Below are 21,689 nucleotides of genomic sequence, written 5' to 3' on the forward strand. Positions count from 1 at the left end.
AGCCCACAGCCAGAAAAGTACATAAAATACAAATGTAAAACTTAATGAATAATTTAAAAATAACCACTTCAGAGGTCAAGAAATAGGATATTACAGGGATGCAGCAGCCCCTTCATAGCAACTTTTGTTAAGCCAAAGTTTTCCTTCCTACCTACAGGTAACCACTCTTCTGATATCTTTTCGTTTTACTTTTCCCACCTGCAAACTCTAAACATTATAGTTTTGGCTGATTTTGAACACAGAGTTACATGGTATATATTCTTTTGTCTGGTCATTATGTTTATACGATTCGTCCATGTTGTGTGTGTGGCTCTTGTTCCTTCATTTTCATTACTGTATAGCACCGCATTGAATGAGTATGTGAGAAGATATTTATCCATTCTACTACTGAGATATTTGGATTGTTCCCAGTTGAGGGCTGTTATGGATAGTGCTGCTCTGAATATTTTTGTAGTGTCTTTTGGTGCACATGTGGATTAATTCTGCTGGGCAAATACATAGGAGTGGAATTGCTGGATCATAGAGTATGTCTTTAATTTTAGAATAACGGAGAATTGTATTCCAAAGTGGAAGTAACAATTTACATTCATATAATCAGCGTATGACAGTTCCTGTTGTTCTGTATCCTTGGCAACACTTATTATTATCAGACTTTTGTTTTCTATATTTTCATGTTTGTTTATTTTTTAGAGAGAGTGCATGTATGTGCATGCCAGTGGGGGAGGGGCAGAGAGAGGAGAGAGAGAGAGAGAGAGAATCAATCCCAAGCAGGCTTCATGCTACCAGCGCAGAGCCCAGTGCAAGGCTTGATCCCATGAACTGAGAGATCATGACCTGAGCTGAAATCAAGAGTCAGACACCCAACCAACTGAGCCAACCCATGTGCCCTGATCCGACTTCTAAATTTTTAGCCATTCATGGGGCTCCTGGCTGGCTCAGTTGATAAAACATGTGACTTTTGATTTGGGAGTTGTGAATTCAAGCCCCATGTCAGGTGCAGAGATTACTTAAACATAAAATCTTTAGGGGCACCTGGGTGGCTCAGTCAGTTAAGCGTCTGACTTTAGCTCAGGTCATGATCTCACGGTTCATGGGTTCGAGCCCTGCGTCGGGCTCTGTGCTGACCACTAGCTCAGAGCCTGGAGCCTGTTTCAGATTCTGTTTCTCCCACTCTCTCTCTGACCCTCCCCTGCTCACGCTGTCTCTCTCTATCTCTCTCAGAAATAAATAAAACATTAAAAAAAAAATAGAATCTTTGGGGGCGCCTGGATGGCTCAGTTGGTTGAGCACCCGACTTTAGCTCAGGTCACGATCTCACACTTAATGAGTTTGAGCCCTGCATCAGGCTTTGTTTTGACTGCTGGGAGCCTGGAGCCTGCCTCAGAGTCTGTGTCTTCCTCTCTCTCTGCCCCTCCCCCACTCATGCTCTGTCTCTCTCAAAAATAAACAAACATTAAAAAAAACTAAAAAAAAAAATAAGAAAAAATAAAATATTTTTAAAAATTAAAAAATAAATAAGCAAAAAGAAAAGCTTTTAGCCATTCTGATCTGTATGGTATATCATTATCATTTTACTATGTATTTTTCATTGTGGCTTTCTTTTGTAGTTCTCTCACTTCCTATTGAGGCTAGATGCCTTTTCATATGTTTGTTGGCCATTTAGATAATGTAGTTTTTTGTTTTATTTGGTGATGTGCCTCATCTAGTCTTCAACCCATTTTCCTTTTGAGTTATCTTTTTTTTCCCATGTTAGAATTCATTGTTACTTCAAATATGCACCCCTTGTTGGTTTTATATTGCCTGCTTTTTCATTTTCTTGAGGATATCTTTTGATGAACAAAAATTCTGAATTTTTATGTCCGATTTCTCTGTTTTTTAATAATAGGTGCTTTTTGAATGCTGCTTAAGAAATCCTTCCCTACCCCTGGGTCATGAAAACATCATCCCGTATTATGTTCTGAAAGCTTTATTATTTATTTTTCATGTTGAGTTATGTAGTTCTCCTAGAACTGGTTTTTGTGACTGGAAATTCGTAATTAACTTGTTAATGCTCCTCTGCCTTCAAGATATTTTTTATATTTGGTTCAGATTTTCCAGCTGTCCTCCATAGGATGGTTGGTCCGAATTACCTACTTTACCGTGCCCAGAAGCAGAAATCTCTTTTTAAGTTTTAGTTTCACTTTGACTTAAAAATGAGCTATTCTGGTCTATAAAGGGACCTTAATAAATATGTTTACTAAAAACAAACAAAAAACCCTGAAAAGCTATATAGATTCATGGTTGTTTCTACTTTTCATATTTTTTTTATTTGAGAGATCAAAAGGAAGCTTCTGTTTCGTATGTTTCTCTCAGCTATAAAATACTTTAGATAACTGAAAGCTTGCTACGTAAAATGAACAATTGCACCTACTGCAGGATAATTTTAGCACATTAAGCATAGCAAAATCTTAAAAAACACATACTATCAAACATTGACTTAAAGGGTAAAAAGGTTTAACCATGGTCATGGCCACCCCTCTTTATCTGTCTGTCCATATATTTAAACCTCGTTTTTGGCCAGAGATGGACTGTATGCAAACCACATCCAGAATGCTTTTAGTTTGTGCCACAAAATATGAAGAAAATGTTTTCAGTTTATGGCAACTAGATCCCTGACATATGATGCTCCAGGAACTGTTTTTACAGCGCACAAGATGCACAGGAACAGAATCGCAAACTCACATGATTATTGGCACAGAAAAACTGGCTACGTGGCTGATGTTAAATTTGCTTTTTAAGACAGCCAGATCAAGAAATGTCGGAGAATCTGCGGCGGTAGCAGTGAGCTGATTTTGCAGTCAGTAAACACAGCCTCGGGAAGCCATGGCAAGGCAGCTTCTGATGAGCCATTTACAGCTTCTAGGAGGAGAGCGAGTGTGGGCGCCGGAGAGGAAAACCTGACGTGGCCTCCAGGGAATGCTGCTGGGGGAAGCGGAGCCTCTCCCGCGGGCGCTGGGGCGCACCGCAGGCAGGCAGGGAGAGGCGCCCGGCCCGCCGCCGCCCCCCACCTGGCCCTCCCCGCCGCCCCCCACCTGGCCCTCCCGCTTCTGCCTCTGAGGTTCACGGTGGAGGAGGTGGAGGAGGTGAGCGTGTTCAGAGCCAAGATGTTCGGGGTGAGCGCTGCGCATGTGGAAGCCGTGGCTCCCCAGCCGCGCACTCCCTCCCTGCTTCTACCCTTAGAGCGTTTTCTTTCTCTTTTACAGTTAGTAGTTACTCCAAGTGTGAGCCAAGGATCCTCTTCGCGCCCCACCCAGACCCTCTGGGGGGGTCCGTGAGGTCACAACTCTTTTAATGATACTACCATGATACGTGCCTTTAAAACCCATTCTCTCACGAGGGTACAGTGGAGTTTTCCAGAGGCTTCATAACATTCGATACTGCAAAAGGCTGAATGCAGAAGCAGATAGGAGGATACAGCTGCCATCTCCTACGCCACACATTGAAGATGTTTGCAGAAATAGAAAACAATGGGACTTTTCTCAAACTTTTAATCCTCTAAAAAATTATGTTTAATTTTAAAATGTTAACGTGTAATAATAGCATGTTACTAATATTTTCAAATGGATATTTATGAATATTTTAAATTTGTTTCTAGCTTTGATTTTTAGTATGGTAAAAATGGCGGTTATAGGATGGTGATTGTATAGTATGGTGATTATAACCTCCATCAACAAAAGCTCTTTGGGATCCTTCATGATTTTTAAGAATTGTGATGAGATCCTGAGACTAAAACGTTTGAGAGTAACAGCTTAAAATCCAGTCATTTCCATTGGAATGCTAGTTTCTCTCTGAAGCCTGCTCGGGTTGGGTAGCCCACTGTTTTTCTCTGCCCTTTCCTAACTTCTGTGCCACACAGGTCAGTGCTCCCTCCTTGAGGAATTGCTTGCTATGCTCATTTTCTTCTTCTTATCAATAGTGTAAGACCTCTGAGGACAGGGATCATCTGTGAAATGAGGGTCTTTTGAAACGTCGGCGATGTGCATTGCGGAACACAGCATAAAATGGTTTTTGGGTAATGGTTATTCATATTATTATTACTCTCATCTTCAATATAAATACTAAAATTTCCCTAACTCACCTGGTTATATTGGCGAACCAACATGCACTTAAAACTTTGTGAACCTTAGCAGAAATATCTATTTGATAAAAAAATAAAGCTATATAAAATTGATATACGATATACAATATGGAAAAAGAATAGAGTTTTTGATCATGGGTCATCAATAAATTGGGTACAAAAGCTGAACATGTTGATCTAATTCTTACGTGACCAACAATGGCAGTGAAACCTGGCCATAGGCCCTTGCTCTGAGCACGCGAGCATTGCACTGCGCGCTTAGTAAGCATTCAGTAAAGCTGGCCGAGTTGACTCTGCTGTTTCAGTAGCTGCCTCTGCTGTTGTGTAGCCAGGAGTCATCATTCCCTGCCACCCCCACCCCCACCCCCGAGTGGTCTGCTCTTGTGTGTAGGTTCTTCAGAAGGTACTTTCTGAAGCCCTTTCTGTTAAAGAACTGACAAGTCACCCTGGACCGAGCTAGAAGACATTAGCTGACCAAACTGGATTAGTAGCTGAAAGTGAGCACATACCCTTTTCTTCATCCCTGCATTTGTTTTTCTTAGGCAGCCCTCCCTGACTTACAGATACAAAGATAAATTCAACATCTTTGTGCCAGTGTCCTGCTATCAGTCCCCAAATTTCCTTCACAGCCTCTCCCTGAAAGTCTGTGGGTCCCCTGCAAATAGCACATCGCCCAGAGAGGCTGGCATTACTTTACCACGGTGTTCCTTAGAACAGAGCATGATGCCTGGCATGTGGCTCAATTGCTGAGTGAATGAATGAATAAATGAATGTATGGAGTCGGTACTGTGGCCCTGGATATACTACTAAAGCTGATAAGCAGCATCCTTATTTGAGTAAACTAAAAATATTATACTGAATTGACTTTATCTTTTCCCCCAAATGTCTGTGTTTATTCCATAAGTTTATTAGAATGTCCTTTGCACTAGCACTGTTTTAAATGATGAAATACAGTAGTAAATAAGACTTAGACCCTGCCTTCAGGATCCTTATAACCTAGTAGTTATATGGAGTAGTTATATATATAGCACAAGCCTAGTGGAAATATATACCAAGTACAGTCGCTGACTCGGAGGAGGGACCCGTCCAGGCCGCCTATGGCAAGAGGGAGGCATCAAGAAAGACTTCATAGAAAAGTTTTCCCTAAGCATGCATCTTGAAGGTGGGGAAGAAATTTGCCCTGTGAGGGGGAAGCCAGTCCAAGTAGAAGCAGCATATACAAAGCCACTGGCACATGAAGCCGTGTGGTGTTTAAGGAAAACTGAAAGCACTGTGATTTTGTGAGATGAAGCTGAGAGATGAACAGGTACCATGTAGTGAGAATTGGGTTTTAGCTTGAAGGTGGATGAGAGACATTGCAAAGGCTGTGTGGGATTGCACTATATAAAGGTAATTCTAATGGTGGTGGGGGTCAGGGGGAAGGGTGGGATGGGTCTTGAGGTTAAGAAGGCCAGCAGAAAAAATAGCTCTAATAAGTTGAGTGAGAAACTGTCAGAACTAACGCAGTGGCAGTAGGAATAGGGAAGAAGGTACATCCTGAAATATTTGGGCATTGGAATTGACAGAGTTTGGTGAGATGAAGATGCTGATGATGGTGCCAGATTTTTTATTTGAGTGGGACGGTAGTATTCCCAAGTGAGGCAGAAGGAGAAGAACATAGTTTGAAGGAGGGTTATTTCATTTTAGATGTGTTGCATTTTAAGAAGCATGAGGTGGAGCGTGAGATGAAGGGCATTGACATTGGGCAGTTTATAGAAGGCTTTGAAGGTTAAAAGAAAGGTCAGCCCTAGAGAGATTTGGGAGTCATCAAGATGTGGATTGTAGCTGAATCTATGGGAGAAGATAAGGATGTGTGTGTATAATAAAAAGAGAAAGGGAAGGATGAACTCCCAAACGAACACGCCAGTAATGAAAGGACAAGCAAAGAAAGACTCTCCAGGCAGAGTCTGCAAAGAAATGGCCTAAGTGGTGGCACAAGTAATGAATTTGGCCCCTTTGTGGGGTAAAGGGACTAGACATGATCCATGACAGTTTGGACATCAGAATGAGGCTCAATCCTTGAAGCCAGGAGTTGAGTTTCCTCACCACAGCCCCTGTGCCCTTGTCCCCTGTGTACAGGAGCAGCAGCTCCTCACCCAGCACCACCCTGCCCATTTGTGCATCTGAAAATCAGCAACGTTGACAAAGGCCTTGGGCTGGCTGCAAACCCAGGGAGATAGGAGGACTCAGACACAGCTAAGAGACCGAAACTAAAACAAGGTGCCCTTGGCTCAATAACTGAACCTGGAGTCTCATTTTTTTTTTTTTTTATGATTTTACTTTTAAGTAATCTCTACACCTAACGTGGTGCTCAAGCTCACAACCCCGAGATAAGCGTCGCATGCTCCGCTAACTGATCCAGCCAGGCGCCCTGAGATCTACAATATCCTTGATATCAAGATAGGAAAGGAACACCCAGATGACAAGACTTTCAGGTCATTCTGATTTTTAAATGGGAAAGAGAGGTTGAAACAAAACAATTGAATAATATCCATTGTATTTGATAATGGGATTGAGAGGGAAAGATCTCAAATTAAAATGATTAATAAGTAAATGAGAGATAAAGGTGTTGTGACCACGGATAATAAACTTCTTTTTAAAGAAACTTCACTAGAAGGGGAAAGAGGAGGAGAACACAAAAGCCAGAAGAGATTTCAGGATTAAAGGGGATGTTTTTAGGAATGTGCAGACTGGAACATTTTACAGAACTTCCAAAGTGTTGAACTTAAGTAGAGGTGACCCAGACTGCACAGGTAACATTTCCAGATCTTGGAACAATCATTAACGCTTGTGTATTGGCAGCTAAATAGACCCATCTGCCCGTAGCAGTTACCTCCACCTGTGCCCCTTGGGCTTTTCATATTATTATTTGTGTTACTTAATTAAATAGGTTCCTTCTTGCCCACTTGGGCTGGGTGCCCCACTTACAGAGCTGAGCGCGTGGTACCCTGCTGTCTGCCCCAGTCCTCCTGGCATCTGTACTCACCTCCCGGAAAGACCTTCCCAGCCCCTTTGCTGGTGTTTTGCTCCACCCTCACATCTGCTGCCTCACTTAAGATGCCTCTTCCGGGACATCTTGCTTGAAGTTAGGCCAGTTGCCGATGACGTAGGCTGTCAGGGTTTTCAATGTTACTTGTGACTCAGTTAAAAGTTTATAGTAAGCTTGACCCTTGAGCAATACAGGGGTTAGGTGCTGACCCCCTGTGCAGTTGAAAATCCTCCTAGAACTTTTGATTCACCCATAACATAACTACTAATAGCCTACTGTTGACTGGAAGCCTTACTGATAGTGTAAGTAGTCGATTAACACATATTTTGTATGTTTTATGTGTTATATACTGTATTCTTACAATAAAGTAATCTAGAGAAAAGAAAATGTTTGTAAGAAAATCATAAGGAAGAGAAAATACAGTTATAGTACTATCCTGTAAAAAATCTGCATAGAAATGAACCCACGCAGTTCAAACCCATGTTCGTTCAAAGGTGAACTGTATATAATAATCTGCATCCCAGTGTTACGCCTGAAATTAAACTGATAACAGCTATGAGTCCTGGGTAAGGGTACGAGGAGAAGGGATTGTAACCAAGGGTTCTTATCCACATTACTTGAATTTTTTACATTGAGAATTAAAATTAAATTTAAAAGAATCAGCCTGAATAATCAAGTTTGACACTATGCCATATCAGAGGCTATACTAGTAAAGCGAATATAATTTATTGGATATGCCTGTCTTTCAGCTTGCCATATTCCCTAGGAAAGATGTAGGCCTGATTATGTCCCACGAGTAAGACTGGGCTCTGGACTTGGAGGAGCTCTAGAAACCTCCTTGCAGTTTAGCAGATCTAGCAGTAATCTAGTCCAGGACCCACAAAACCCTCCCAGGCGTGTGTGAATCTCAAGGCAGTTTGGCTTCTCTGCAAGAGGACCGAGAAAACTGGAATGCTCCAAGTAGTTTTCAGTGTTACTTGTGACTCGGTTAAAAGTTTGTGGTACAGATGGCTACATATGATCGGGAGGTAGGATTATGTGTAGTTCTGAACATTTCAAAACGAGGTTTTGAAGGAATTTGCCATTGCTTACACCTTAGGAAAATAGTGCTGTAGATAACTTTAGCTAGATAATTCCAAATGTTGATTTTAGAATCAAACGTTATGTTGATCTTTAGTATGAGTGCATCTGATACAGAGGTTCACAACCCTGCAGGGAAAGTAGGGAAGCTGTTCTGCAAAAACTGGTTTCCAGAGTTCTTGGAAATTGCCCAGTTTCCCTCACCTGCTCTTCCTGCACCTCAACTCCTTTTCCCCTTGCTGAACATAAGCCAGCATCTGAGCCCACCTACCAAGCACGCAAAGGACTGAGGTGGCCACCATGTTCTTCTAAACTTGTCTGTCAATAAGATACGTAATGATGGATTACTTTGTGAAGCAGGTACAGAATTTAGACAATTGGTGAGTCTAGAGAAGAAGTCATGTTTAGCCTGGGCAGAAACTCATCAGAACAGAGAGCTGAGAATTAGGTTTGTTCTCTTGATAATCTGCAATTGACAAAAAATGAAAGAATCGAATCTATCTCTGAGGTGCTGAGAGTCACACATCACACACAACTACACAGCTGACATCCTCCCTGAGGGCCAGACCCATCTGGGAAGTTCCAGCCAGCTTCTTCAACTCTACCCAGTGCCGTTTAATGGGGAGGCTCCACCCTGCAGTGCTGAGTTATCGGGAGCATGTCAGAATTCAGTTCCTCTTATGTTCGTTGTTGAACTCCTGCTCGATACCAAATTCAAAGATGTATAACATGTAGAGAGCCCTTGTTGTCAAGGAGCCCCTGTTGAGTGTGGAAATCAGACCCTCGGACGCTACCAATATTATATGGTGTGTCTCAGGGGAGGGACACTTAGTGCAGCCAAGGAGGGTACAGAAGCCTTTCAGGAGATCTTGCAGAGGAGTAGATGAGAATGAGGCAAAGGGCCCTCAGCAGACATTAGTGCATGTGCCGTGGGCAAGGAAACCACATGCAGTCGCCACGAATAGGATATGAAGGATATGATGGGGCTAGAAAGATGTTGAAATTTTCCCTAAGGGTAATGGGGAGCTATTGATTGAATCTGGGCAATGATCTACTCAGAGGTCACAGTTGCTTTTTAGAAAGGAAGATTGCTGGGACAGCTGTGTCTGTAGTAGAAGGATAAGGCTAATAATGATAATATCACCAATATTCAATTCCATCTGAGATTTATTTATTCAAACGCTGTTAAAAAATAAGCACAGGGAACGTGATGACAGATAAGAGGGCAGCAAGATGCTTTCAAAACTCCCTGAAGCACACCCTTAAACACCACGATGTGATGTGGGACTAAAGGTATAACTCATAATCTGCAGCTGTGGGAAATGGAACGCGCTTTCTTGGACAGGGACATTAAGTTTCTTGATCATGAGACAAAGGGCTCAGCTTCCAAATAGTGACAGACTTTCAGACAGCAGTTTGGGTTCTAATCACAGGGGAGTTTCTTTTGGGCTTGTACAGCATCGTTTTGGCCGCTTTTGCACATGCAGAGGTCCAACCTTAAGCAGGATCTTAATTAAATTTAAAAGAATCAGCCTGAATAATCAAGTTTGAAAATTGACACTATGCTATATCAGAGGTGATACTAGTAAAGCGAATATAATTTATTGGATATGCCTGTCTTTCAGCTTGGCATATTCCCTAGGAAAGATGTAGTCCTGATTACCTCCCATGAGTAAGGTTGTTTCTGCCATTGTAAAAGGAAGGCACTGGCAGGGCACCTGGGTGGCTCAGTCCATCAAGCATCCGACTTCGGCTCAGGTCATGATCTCATGGTTCGTGGGTTCGAGCCCCGCATCGGGCTCTATGCTGACAGCTAGCTCAGAGCCTGGAATCTGCTTCAGATTCTGTGTCTCCCTCTCTCTCTGAACCTCCCCTGCTCATGCTGTCTCTCTCTCTCTCTCTCAGAAATAAATAAAACATTAAAAAAAAAAAAGGAAGGAATTGGCTTGGGACCTCTAAATGTCTATCTAATATTAAGTGGCTTTCATTTTGTATATATTCGTATATCTGTATGTTCACATGTGTGATTATGTATTTCATATATAGAAAGAGAGACATTCCATCATGAAATAAATACAATTTTCCCTGCATTTATTAGCAACTTGCTATGATCTGATTTGTTTTTGAAGAGGCCATTCCAGCCATTAACTGGGGATGGACTGGGGAGGAGCAAGAGGGGCCAGCTAAGGGGCTTCCACAAGTGAGGGATGATGATGGCAGTGGGAATGGAGAATTCACATACTGTGAATCAGAAGTGACAGAGTTGCTGACAGGCTGTGAGAGGGCTGGGATCGGGTAAGAAATCTAGGATGAACTTGAGGTTCTTACCCAAGCAACTGGGTAGAGGATGGTGCCCTTGATAAGACAGTGGAGATGGGAGAATAAGGTCCAGGAAGGGGGTGAAGAGTGCCCTTTGGGATGCATGGAATCTGAAGCGATTATGAGACATCCTCATGTCAAATGGAGAAGTTGGAGACACAACTTGGCATTTTCCTGGTAGAACAAATAAAGTAAAATAAGTGATAAAGGTTTAATATAGGTTGTAGTGTTTCTTCAGAAGGTATTTCAGTTCTTCTTCTTCTTCTTTTTTTTTTTTTTTTTTTAAGATTTTACGTGTTTGTTTTTAAGTAGGCTCCATGCCCAGCATTGAGCCCAGTATGGTGCTTGAACTCACAACCCTGAGATCAAGACCTTAGCTGAGATCAAGAGTTCGATGCTTAACTGACTGAGCCACCCGGGCACCCCTGACTTTTATTTTAAGTGATCTTTATACCCAGTATGGGGCTCAAACCCAACCCTGAGATCAAGAGTCGCATGCTCCACCGACTGAGCCACCCAGGCGCCCCTCAGTTCACCTTCTTAATAACCACTTGCCTTTATTAAGCATGTGGTCGGTGCCCTGCCCTGTACTAAGTGATTCATACATATTCCACCTAAACTTCCAAAGAACCCTATGAGGAAAGTGCTATTGTTGTTCTCAATGTTGAATGAGGAAGCTGAGGCTTGGGAGGTTAGGCCCCTGGCCCAACAGTCTATGGTGACAGACAGAAGAGCCTGGGTTTGTCCTCGGCTGCCTGAATTCAGAACTACGCCCTGCCGCTCCCCAGGCCATCTTGCTGTGAGCAAGCGGCTCATTGTGATTCTTCTCTCTTTTCAGGGTTTTGGTTTTTTGCACTGAATGTAGTCTAGACTCATCTTCACGGGCTTGCATTGCCCCAGGATACTGTCAAAGGTAAGTTTTTAAAATTTAAATCCGTGTATTGGCAGTGAGATGGGAGAGTCTTCATCTTAAAAAGAAGAAAAGTATATTTTTTGACGTCACTGCTCCTTCCCTGAGTTGTTCCACGAGGGTCTTTAAAGTGGCCATCCTGTCATCACGTCACTCTTTGCTTTTCTACTTCAGGAGGTCCCTTTAAAAAGCACATCAGCCTAGGGGCGCCTGGGTGGCTTAGTCGGTTAAGCGTCCGACTTTCGCTTAGGTCATGATCTCGCGGTTCATGGGTTCGAGCCCCGCGTCGGACTCTGTGCTGACTGCCAGCTCAGAGCCTGGAGCCTGTTTCAGTCTGTGACTCCCTCTCTCTCTGACCCTCCCCTGCTCACACTGTCTCTCTCTCTCTCTCCTAGAAATAAATAAAACAGTAAAAATTAAAAAAAAAAAAAAAAAAAGCACATCAGCCTAAATGATTGACACTGACATTCAGTACCTCATCCTTTTTATAAAGTGAGAATTTGTTTTTAGGACTTACAATTCCACAGTTTCCTGTGAGCGTATTCCTAGCTTGTCCGCCTGTTGTCTGTCCTTACTCGGGTCTGTCGTCCACATTACTGCCGAACTAGCTTTCTGAATGATATATTTACTCGTGTCACTCCTTTGCTTAAACAGCTCTCATGGCTCCCACTTGCTACAGATATCATCCTATAAACCATTTCAAAACCTAATCCCAATCAATTTCTGGCTGCTTTTTTAGTGAGCCCGTATCTGTTGTAAGCCTTACTAGGTCATTTTCTATTTCCCAAATATATAGTTCTTTTTCATGGCTTTGTGCCTTGGTCGATGCTTTTCCCCTTGGTTAGAGTTTGGAAGAGGAGGGAAGAATACAGCTGTTCGCTCTTCCTTCTTGTGCCTTTCCTGTTGTCCCCTTCTCCCAGACCCTCTGGGCAGAATTTCTTTTTCGTCTGTATTCTAGGAGGGCCTGTTATTATGACAGTCATAAAGCATTCAGGGTTTTACAGTAGAGTTATGTATTTGTCTCTGCCTCTTTTACTAGTCTGTAAACCCTTTGAGACTTCTTGGAAGGGAGATAACTGGTTTTTTAGTGCCTATTGGCTACTCCTAGATGCCTCGCTGAGTTTCTATGCATATAGTATTTAATTTAATCTTTACAACACCTCCTCCTGGCCGATATTATGGATGAAAATAATGAAGATCAGGAAGTTAAATGCCCAAGATTACACAGCTAATAAATGACAAAGAATACTGACTTGCTCCTTCAGAGCCAAAGCTCGTTCTACTACAGCACTGCAGCTGAGCACTGTGTGGCGTGTGGTAGGGACCCGGTGAATATTTATTGAATTGATATCTCCTATTGCAGTTTAAATAAAAAGGACTTTAGTCGATTAATTCGATCACACCTATATAGACATTTATTGAATATCTGTTAAATTCCAGGTAATAGTTCTAAGCAAACTGTGAATACAGTCATAAATGAGATAGCAGTTTCTGTTGTTACAGGGTTGATGGTCTAATAAGGGAGCCATCTATGTAAGCAGGTAAAGCCAGGAGCGTGTTACAGATCACGTACTGGATTTCAGACAAGATCTGCTGGTGACACTGAGGAAGGAATCACCAGTTCTGCCTAGAGGTGGATCAGGAAACATTTTGTAGAAGCTTGAGTCTTGAATTATAAGAGTAGGTGTTCTCTGGCGGTACCTGGGAGAGAAAGGCAGAGGGAGTGGTACAAGCCAAAACATGGAAACCGGAAACAATCTGGTGTACTTGTGAAGCTGTATGTAGTTCATTATGGCTGGAACAAAGGGAAGCAGGGGTCTGGCCGATGACACTGGAAGACACAGGTGAGGGCTGGATCCTGGAAGGCCTTGAAAACATTACCGTATTTGCCAACTTTTAGACAAGACCTAGCACAGATGCTGTGTGATGTATGCTTTACCTGGTATTTGGTCATTAACACTTGTCAAGTCCTGTCCCATGTGCACTGAGGCACTGTCAGCTCATGACTCTCAGTCACTTACTGTGGATGGCAAGCTGGTGACAGCTCTGAGGTGAAATCCTGTGCTGAAGCAGAAATCAAATGCTTATGTTGTCATGTCATCTTTGACAGCTTCACGACCACTGGTTCACCCCCTCCACATCCTTTCACATAAGTGGACTTTGCCTTGAACTTTTCATCACTCTTTTAACACCGATACACCGACCCCTTTGTCACTTCCCAAATGGAACCCCTAGCTCAACCATATACTTCTGCATTGCCTTCTTTATTTTCCCTCCATACTGTCAAAAGGAGAGTTAAGACTCATGTAGACTGTTAGGCCTGACTCTAAGCCTTGGCTTCAAACAAGAATGTCACCAAGGCTTTTTCCAGAAACACCTTAAAAAGTGTTAAGAAGAGTTACAAAACCACGCACACACTAAAAGAGAGCAAATTAAAGAAAGAACAAATAGGGGCGCCTGGGTGGCTCAGTTGGTTTAAGCATCTGACTTTGGCTCAGGTCATGATCTCACGGTTCGTGGATTCGAGCCCCGCGTCGGGCTCTGTGCTGACAGCTAGCTCAGAGCCTGGAGCCTGCTTCAGATTCTGTATCTCTCTCTCTCTCTGACCTTCCCCTGCTCATGCTGTCTCTCTCTCTTAGAAACAAATTTTTAAAAATTAAAAAAAATAAAGAACAAATAGAAAAATAGGTGTTGATATGACATATATTAAGTAGGCAAATACATGGTGTTAATCAGGAAAGATTTTTCTAAATAAAAATTGACCGGATACTAGGAGGGTAGAGATGCCGATTGGTGGTGAGGGGGAGGGCTTTCGAATGCGGTATGGACTACATAGGTAGAAATTAAGTTAGCAGGTTGTGTGCAGAGAATAGGAAGAAGAGTTTCCTGAGTGAAGTGAGGTATAGTGGGTTACACGGGAAGTAGCTAGAAATAGAGTTGAAAAGCTTATGAAGTTAAAGGCTACTATTCATGTTATGATAATGGGACAGTTGGGAAAATCAGACTGATGCAGAGGAGACGTTCTGAAGAGAAGCTCCAGATATAAGTCGGAATTGAAGGGGACCTGATAAAAAACATTTCCTCCACTGCCAAAGTTCTGAACCACAGACATAGAGGGTGAGGGAGTAAGGCAGGTAGATGGAGATGAGATTTTCACTTCTATTACTAATAAAGTTGACATAGAACTGCCTCGTGTCTAATAGCAAGTCAGCTTCCTAATACTCAGCTCTGGAACTTAACAAGTTTCTTTACCCAGCAGCACTAGTCAGGGATAGACCTGCCTCCTAGAAGAAGGGGGGAGCAGAGCAAAACTAGGGCCCTCACGGGAAAGGGGCTGCGGGAGGGGCTGGACTATGCAAGCCCAGTGTCCCTTTCAGGCTCATTGACCGGACAAGTCACTTCACCCCGACAACATATGTCAAGGATATAAGGCCAACAGTAGTAAAGGGATATTGCCCCACGTGGTAGGAAACATCGAGAGCCAGCACAGTTTCCTCCCCTAACCCACGCTGGATCTTGTCTCCTCGTGCATTGGTCTTAAGCAGTAATCCAGGTCACGTGGGGTGTGTCCCTCCCCTCTAGGGCAGAGGGGGTCTCAGGACAGTTCTACCACTTTCAAGAGGACAGCTCCCCACTACCACCCACTCTTCTTTTGGGTATTCTCTTGGGCAAAATTGATGGGCCAGATAGATTTTGCCCCCAGGGATCCTAAAATAGATCAGAGTAGTATATAAATTAATATGAACTCCAAGGCTAAACAAAATTGTTTCAGCACTGTCTCCACAGCCATCCAGTTAAGAAAGTAAGCCTACCTCCTGCCCAGGAGCAGTAATTTTTATTTTTATTTTTTTTAAATGTTTGTTTATTTTTGAGAGAGAGAGACAGAACATAAGTGGGGGAGGGGCAGAGAGAGAGGGAGACACAGAATCCAAAGCAGGCCCCAGGCTCTGAGCTGTCAGCACAGAGCTTGACACGGAGCTCAAATCCATAAGCTGTGAGATCATGACCTGAGCCGAAGTCGGATACTCAACCGATTGAGCTACCCAGGTGCCCCTAGGAGCAGTAAAACTATGTTTCCAGAATGCAGTACTCTTTTTTACTAAAGGCTGTAGCAAAGCCACAGTGGCATCTGAGGATCCGAGAATCAATTTGAAATCTGGAAAAGATGGGAAAGTGATTTTATTTGCAAAAGTAGTGACTATCCCAGGCAATACTGGATGTTAAAAAAACCTCTAAGGTTCTTTTATCTCCACCTGCCTTACTGAGGGAAGGAAGATGGGTGAGGTCCTCTTCGTTTGAGCTTCTCCAAGGAATCCAGTTAGCCCATGCCAGTGTATAGGATCCATGACTTGGACACTTCCACCCAATTTGGAAAACTCTGTCAGTAAGAGGTTAAATTTGGAACTGGGTCTTTACTATATCTGGAAAATAACCAACCAATGCACACTGTCTTCTGCTTTAATACTTGAAGTATCTTCTCCTTGGGGCGCCTGGGTGGCTCATTCAGTTAAGCATCCAACTTCGGCTCAGGGTCATGATCCTATGGTTCGTGGGTTCGAGCCCCCGTCAGGCTCTGTGCTGACTGCTCAGAGCCTGGAGCCTGCTTTGGATTCTGTGTCTCCCTCTCTCTGCCCCTCCCCTCCTCATGCTCTGTTTATCTCTGTCTCAATAATAAACAAACATTTAAAAAATTAAAAAAAGAAAAAGAAGTGTCTTGTTCTTTTTCCAGTATTGAAGGGATTTATAGTAGTGGCAGCCCCAGATCTCAAGTTCCCTCCCTCCCTCTAGAAATTCCCTGCCTCCCTGCCTTCTAGGAGTATAGTGAGAAACCTCTTAATTTCCATTTCCCCTTTGAATCGCCTGTGTAAGCTGAGCACCAACAGTTTAAACATAGAACTTCACTGGTTTCGTAACACATGTGCTGTTTGAAATTCAACTGCCTTGCAGCTTATGTGCAGCAAATAATTGTTCCACTCATTAATATCTAAAAGGCCTGTATGAAGAAAGTCTCTTTTCCCTAAAGTCTAATCTTTGCCTCAGCCATGCCTGCTTAGGAAAAGCTGTGCCTGCATAATTCAAGGTCAGGCAGCAGCCTTCTGTACTTTGAAGCCACCCAAGCCTGCTAATGCCCTGTTCCCTTTGCTGAGGCCAGCACAGCTGGCATTTGCTTGCTAGGCCAGAGTGGCCGATGTATGCTGAGGCCACTTGCACAGCTGACATTTAGATGAGCTTTTCAGTACCGCCGCCCGCCACCACCGCCCCAACTGACTGTGGCCCTTTTCTTTGCTGTCACCAGCAAAGCCCCCAAGCCTTTCCTAAGGCTTACGTGCCTGGTGTACGCTGTTATGTCTCTATAGAAACAGCCTCTTACCTGAAGACAAAGTTACCATAACTACAGTCATCACTAATGGCAAAATGCAGTATGGGCAGTGGTTTATAAGCTTCTAATTCAGCCTCAGTAGTGTAAACTTGGTATTGGACAGTAAAAACCCATGTGGCCTGATGTAACCTCTACAAGGTTAGAGCCTGTTGCTCCCTCACTAAAGATCAAGGCCCAAAGTCCTGCCCCAACAGAAGCCTCGCAAATTCCATATGCATTTGATTTTACTCCCCAAATTTTTCTTCATGTGTATTTATCAAAACTCTAGTCCCTTGCACCAGATGATAGTAAGGTCTGTGAGAGACCCAGTAAATAGCACCCTTTTTCCCTTGGCTGAGTTCTTTACCAATTGAGAAATCAGATAAAAGAGTGGGGCATTTAGGAGACCAAAATGTCCTCTCTGTTACTAATAAAGCTGTAGCGGAGAATGTGGCTTTACAGGCAAGTGAACTTGCTAGCACTGACTGGCTTACCTAGTCCCAGGTAATTGTGAGAGGCCTTCACTTCGAGGAAGTAGAACAGAGGAAAGTGCATGCTCCCTGGGGACAAGTGGCTTCCAAAAGGAAGAGAAAAGGGCTGAGCTCACAGGCTTTGTTTCTCCTTCTGATCAGAAAGGATCCTCTGGGGCGGGACTTGTGGAGGGTGGAGAGGAGCCAGGAGGGAAAGCTCAGAAGAGGGAAGGAGGGTTCCTCTTTTCTGGCACATTCAAATGGAAATGGCACAGAAATCATTGGAGTGTCTTTCTTGATCAGCTGTGCCCCTAATGCATCATCTGTGAAATACAATCTGTTTCTGTAAAGCAGAACGACCACTTAAGGACATTTGTGAAGCAACTTGCATACAACATCTCTAGGTAGGTTACTGAGTGTTTCCAGTGCGATCAATTTAATTTTCATAGAAAGAGCAAGTTTGTTTCTGTACACCTGTCGTTAACAGATGAGGGGCAGAACCAGCCTGTGTCAGGTTCACTTGCTGGGCCCATATGGTTCACACAGGGAATGGGCAATGTCAGTTCATCTGGGGCAAGCGAGTGGGGGTTAGTGAACAGACCTTCCACTGTACCAAGTTTACATTTCATTTCGTGTCACATAAATACACATTGGTTCCCCCAAAACCCCATTAGGTGAGCACAGTAGATTTTTTTGATACTCTTCTCCCACCCAACAGATGAGGAAACAGATTCCCACCAGAACCACATTACCAGCCTCCCAGGCTGGTAATTTATAAAGAGATTCTCTATACACACAAAAGATAGTATGTGCCAAGCACCTTTCTAGCTTTTAGATTTTGTAGCTATGAACCTTTTAAAATATTAGAGAGGTTTTAAATTATTAGCTACCTGTATTATAATGGAGATTTGTGTCAGTTTGAGTAATTATTGTTCAGTAATTACACATTTAATGAATTAATTTGAATGTTACATATACTCTTAGTAGTTTCCTTTTGGTACATTGTAATTCATAAAATTTTAACCAATAACTCATTTTATTCTTAGAGGAAAAATTATTGCTTTTTGTTGTCTTGCCCTAGGATAGCCTGTTCTCATGTCAAAGTAAATTAACTGATATTTAGCTTATTAAGCACATTTTCTTAAAATAAAAAAAGTGGGATCAACCATTAGTATGTACCCTTATTTCAGTTATAAAATACCATGAGGGGCGCTTGGGTGATTCAGTTGGGTAAGCGTCTGATTTCAGCTCAGGTCATGATCTCACGGTTCATGAGTTCGAGCCCCGTCTGGCTCTGTGCTGACAGCTTGGAGCCTGGAGCCTGCTTCAGATTCTGTGTGTGTGTGTCTCTCTCTCCCCTTCACCCCATTCATGTTGTCTCTCTCCCAAAAATAAATATTAAAAAATAAAAAATATATATACCATGAATATTGAGCATAAACTATAAACCCAGCAAACCCGAACAATTTCAGTGGCCTATAATACTATGCAGACAGTACGATCTGCTATAACCTAACACTGGGCCCACTTCTTTCCTTAGGTTGGTGTCCTTTCTGACAACTCACTGTTTGTCCTGTATGAATGGCTGAAGATTTTCATTATCTGCCAGAAGTCAAGAAAAAGGAAAGAAATCTAGAACTGTGTAATACCCCAGTGTCTTAAACCTTTCCTAACTATCCTACCCTAAGGTGGAGAAAATTCCCTCTTACCTCTCTGCTTTCTTTCTTACCAAAGATGCATGGGTATACATACGCACACGCGTTACTTAAGGTCATTGCTTCACTGTATCTATCGTCTTGGTGATACAATTCCAATATAATCTTTGAAAAACCGATTTTTGCACTGAATTCCTTATTTTTTTTTCTTTTCTTACCTCTTCCAGGCGGTATTTGTGTGTTTCTGCAGAGTTTTGCACAGAGTCTGTTCCCATGCAAACCAATGAGGGAGAAGTGTCGGAAGAAAGCAGTTCCAAGGTCAGTGGATTACTAAAGATGCAAACAGTTAGAGTAGGAATTAAAAACAGAGGCTGTGGATGAGTGGAGTGGGTGTTTTGTTTTAGGTGAATTTAGAAATTAGCTTGGTTCAAATTCAAACCTAACCTAAGGTTGAGAAGATTTTTTTTCCTTTTTGATCTCCATTTTTGTTATGCCCCATGACCAATTTAAAACAAATTTTACTGAACTCGCAGAGAACTTTACGATTCATTTGTACAGTGGTAGCACTTTATCTTTTAACATTTTATTGTGCAAGCTCTATATTCTTACTTTAAAAATTAAAATGAGTCAGAAGTAATTGAGGTAAAAAAAATAAAAGCCTCTCCCTTATTCCTGCTGCACAGAGACATTATTGGTAATTTTTAGACAGTTTTTATTATAAATGTTTAAACAGTAACTTGTAAGGTTTGGTTCAGACCAGGGCTTGCATGTCACCACACTAAAGTTTATGTATATCTCTGTATCTGGCTCATGTCCCGGCTCTCCTTGACTCATTCTCTACCTGGTCATGTGGGACCCTCAGTATTACCTTCACGTCTCTCTCCTTTCAAAATTATCCCTAGACCTTCCTGGGCACACCCAGGGTATCTTACCCTGCGTCCTGGACAGCATCCAGCACCTATTGCTTCATCTGCTTTCCAGCAGAAAGAGGGGAGTCTTTCTGCTGCTGCCAGGGCTGCTGGTCCCCTCTGTGGGAGGCCTTTTTCCCTCTGGTCACTAGAATGCAATTTTGTGTGACCTAATCACTTTCTCGCAGAGACTTCTGCTGTTTCAGTAAAAGCCGCTATTGTAAATACTGAAAGAAGACAAGTTGACAGAGTTATTATTAATGTAAAACCTCAGAAGCCCTTGAATCCTTTGGAGGCACACTGGCTGTTTCTTACATTTTCCCAAGGACCCCTTCAGGGCTTATTTAATTTCCCTGCTGTGTACGTAAGAGAGACAATTGAATAGCACTAACACAGTTACCCATGAATCTGCCTTATTGTTCCACACTTTAGAAGTTAAATATGAAAATTATGTTCTGTAAAAAGTCTTTGATGACATATCAGGAAATCCAAAGGCGAGGAAATGTACTTCATTGGCCTGATTCCCTTAGAAAGAGACTCATCCATCTAATTTATTTAGTATTTATGTGCCCATGTTTTCACACGGATCTGAAAGCAGATACTATTTTGTCTGTTACATGTGGCTTTGACTCACTGAATGCAGTGATCAGTTTCCTTAGTACCTGGTCTGTATTGTACACTGTAACAGCTGTGCGTTACCTGGGCGGTTCCAATTCTAGTGTGGATTTACAGATGCATTTTGGACTATAGCTACTTATTTATGTCATCTCTTTTATTCTTTTAAATTGACGTATTATAAAAAATGATATACCTTTATAGTCATTCAGTTAATTATTTAATTCACAAACACAAAACATTTTTTAATGTTTTTTATTTATTTCTGAGAGAGAGAGACAGTATGAGCAGGTCAGAGAGAGAGGGAGACACAGAATCTGAAACAGGCTCCAGGCTCTGAGCTGGCTGTCAGCACAGAGCCCGATGTGGGGCTCGAGCCCACGAACCATGAGATTGTGACCTGAGCCGAAGTTGGATGCTTAACCAACTGACCCACCCAGGCACTCCTTAATTCACAAACACTTACGGGGCACCTAGTATGTGATGGTGTCCCAGGTGGCATGCAGAGGTACATAAGGCAGGGTCTCTGCATGTTGGAAACTTTTAGTCTTACTGAGGGAGGTAACATAGCATAAGGGTGACAATAGTATTAACTGTGTGGTACTGGGAGCTGGGTCAGAGCAATGAATTCCTTCTGGAAAGAAGCACTTGGGTTTTTGTTGGAAAAATTAGAGGTTCTTTGTTTTTGTTGGCTGGTGAGTGGTAGGTAGAAATAGGAAGGGCATTTAAGCAGAATGAACCATATGTAGCACATATAACTGTTCATGAAGTCCAGTAGGAGGTGGTGAAAAGGTTTGAGTGTGTTTTTTAGATATCTTACTGTGTATTAAACCACACCAAAAATTAGTGCCTTAAAACCACTATCTCAGTTTCCTGGGCAGAATTCCAGTGAATTCATGTAGATTACTTCACCCTCAAGGATCTGGAGCATAACTTCCCCTTCCTTAAGTGTGGCTTCACACAGTGGGGAGGCTGACCAGCAGCATCTTGGCTGGGTGGTCAAGGTCTGCATCGACGGGATAAGTCATGGTTATAGACAGGATGGACCCATGATGTGATGTGCTGAATTGGCACCTTACCTCAGTGGTCTTCCTCCCCTAACCCATTACGCCACCCTAATCCTGAGAGAAACGTCAGGCAGATCCTGATAGAAGGATGTCCTACAAAACCCCTGACCAAGACTACCCTCAGGACTATCAAGGGAAAACAAGATATGTCTGAGAAACCA

The 21,689-nt window shown here is 42.7% G+C and overlaps 1 protein-coding gene across 3 annotated transcripts in view; it reads left to right on the top strand.

Moving 5' to 3' along the window:
* TNRC6B (trinucleotide repeat containing adaptor 6B) overlaps positions 1–21,689 on the top strand; it is a 241,071-nt gene that overhangs the window by 47,284 nt on the left and 172,098 nt on the right. For all 3 annotated transcript variants that reach the window (XM_039236190.1, XM_039236196.1, XM_039236206.1), the window contains exons 2-3: positions 11,383–11,457; positions 19,166–19,256. In XM_039236190.1, coding sequence (XP_039092121.1) covers positions 19,212–19,256 — 45 coding nt within the window. In that variant the 5' untranslated portion in view covers positions 11,383–11,457; positions 19,166–19,211. The remainder of the gene's footprint in view (positions 1–11,382; positions 11,458–19,165; positions 19,257–21,689) is intronic.

This window comes from Hyaena hyaena, unplaced genomic scaffold (assembly GCF_003009895.1).
Source record: "Hyaena hyaena isolate Hyena2069 unplaced genomic scaffold, ASM300989v1 scaffold_4, whole genome shotgun sequence".
Lineage (NCBI taxonomy): Eukaryota > Metazoa > Chordata > Mammalia > Carnivora > Hyaenidae > Hyaena > Hyaena hyaena.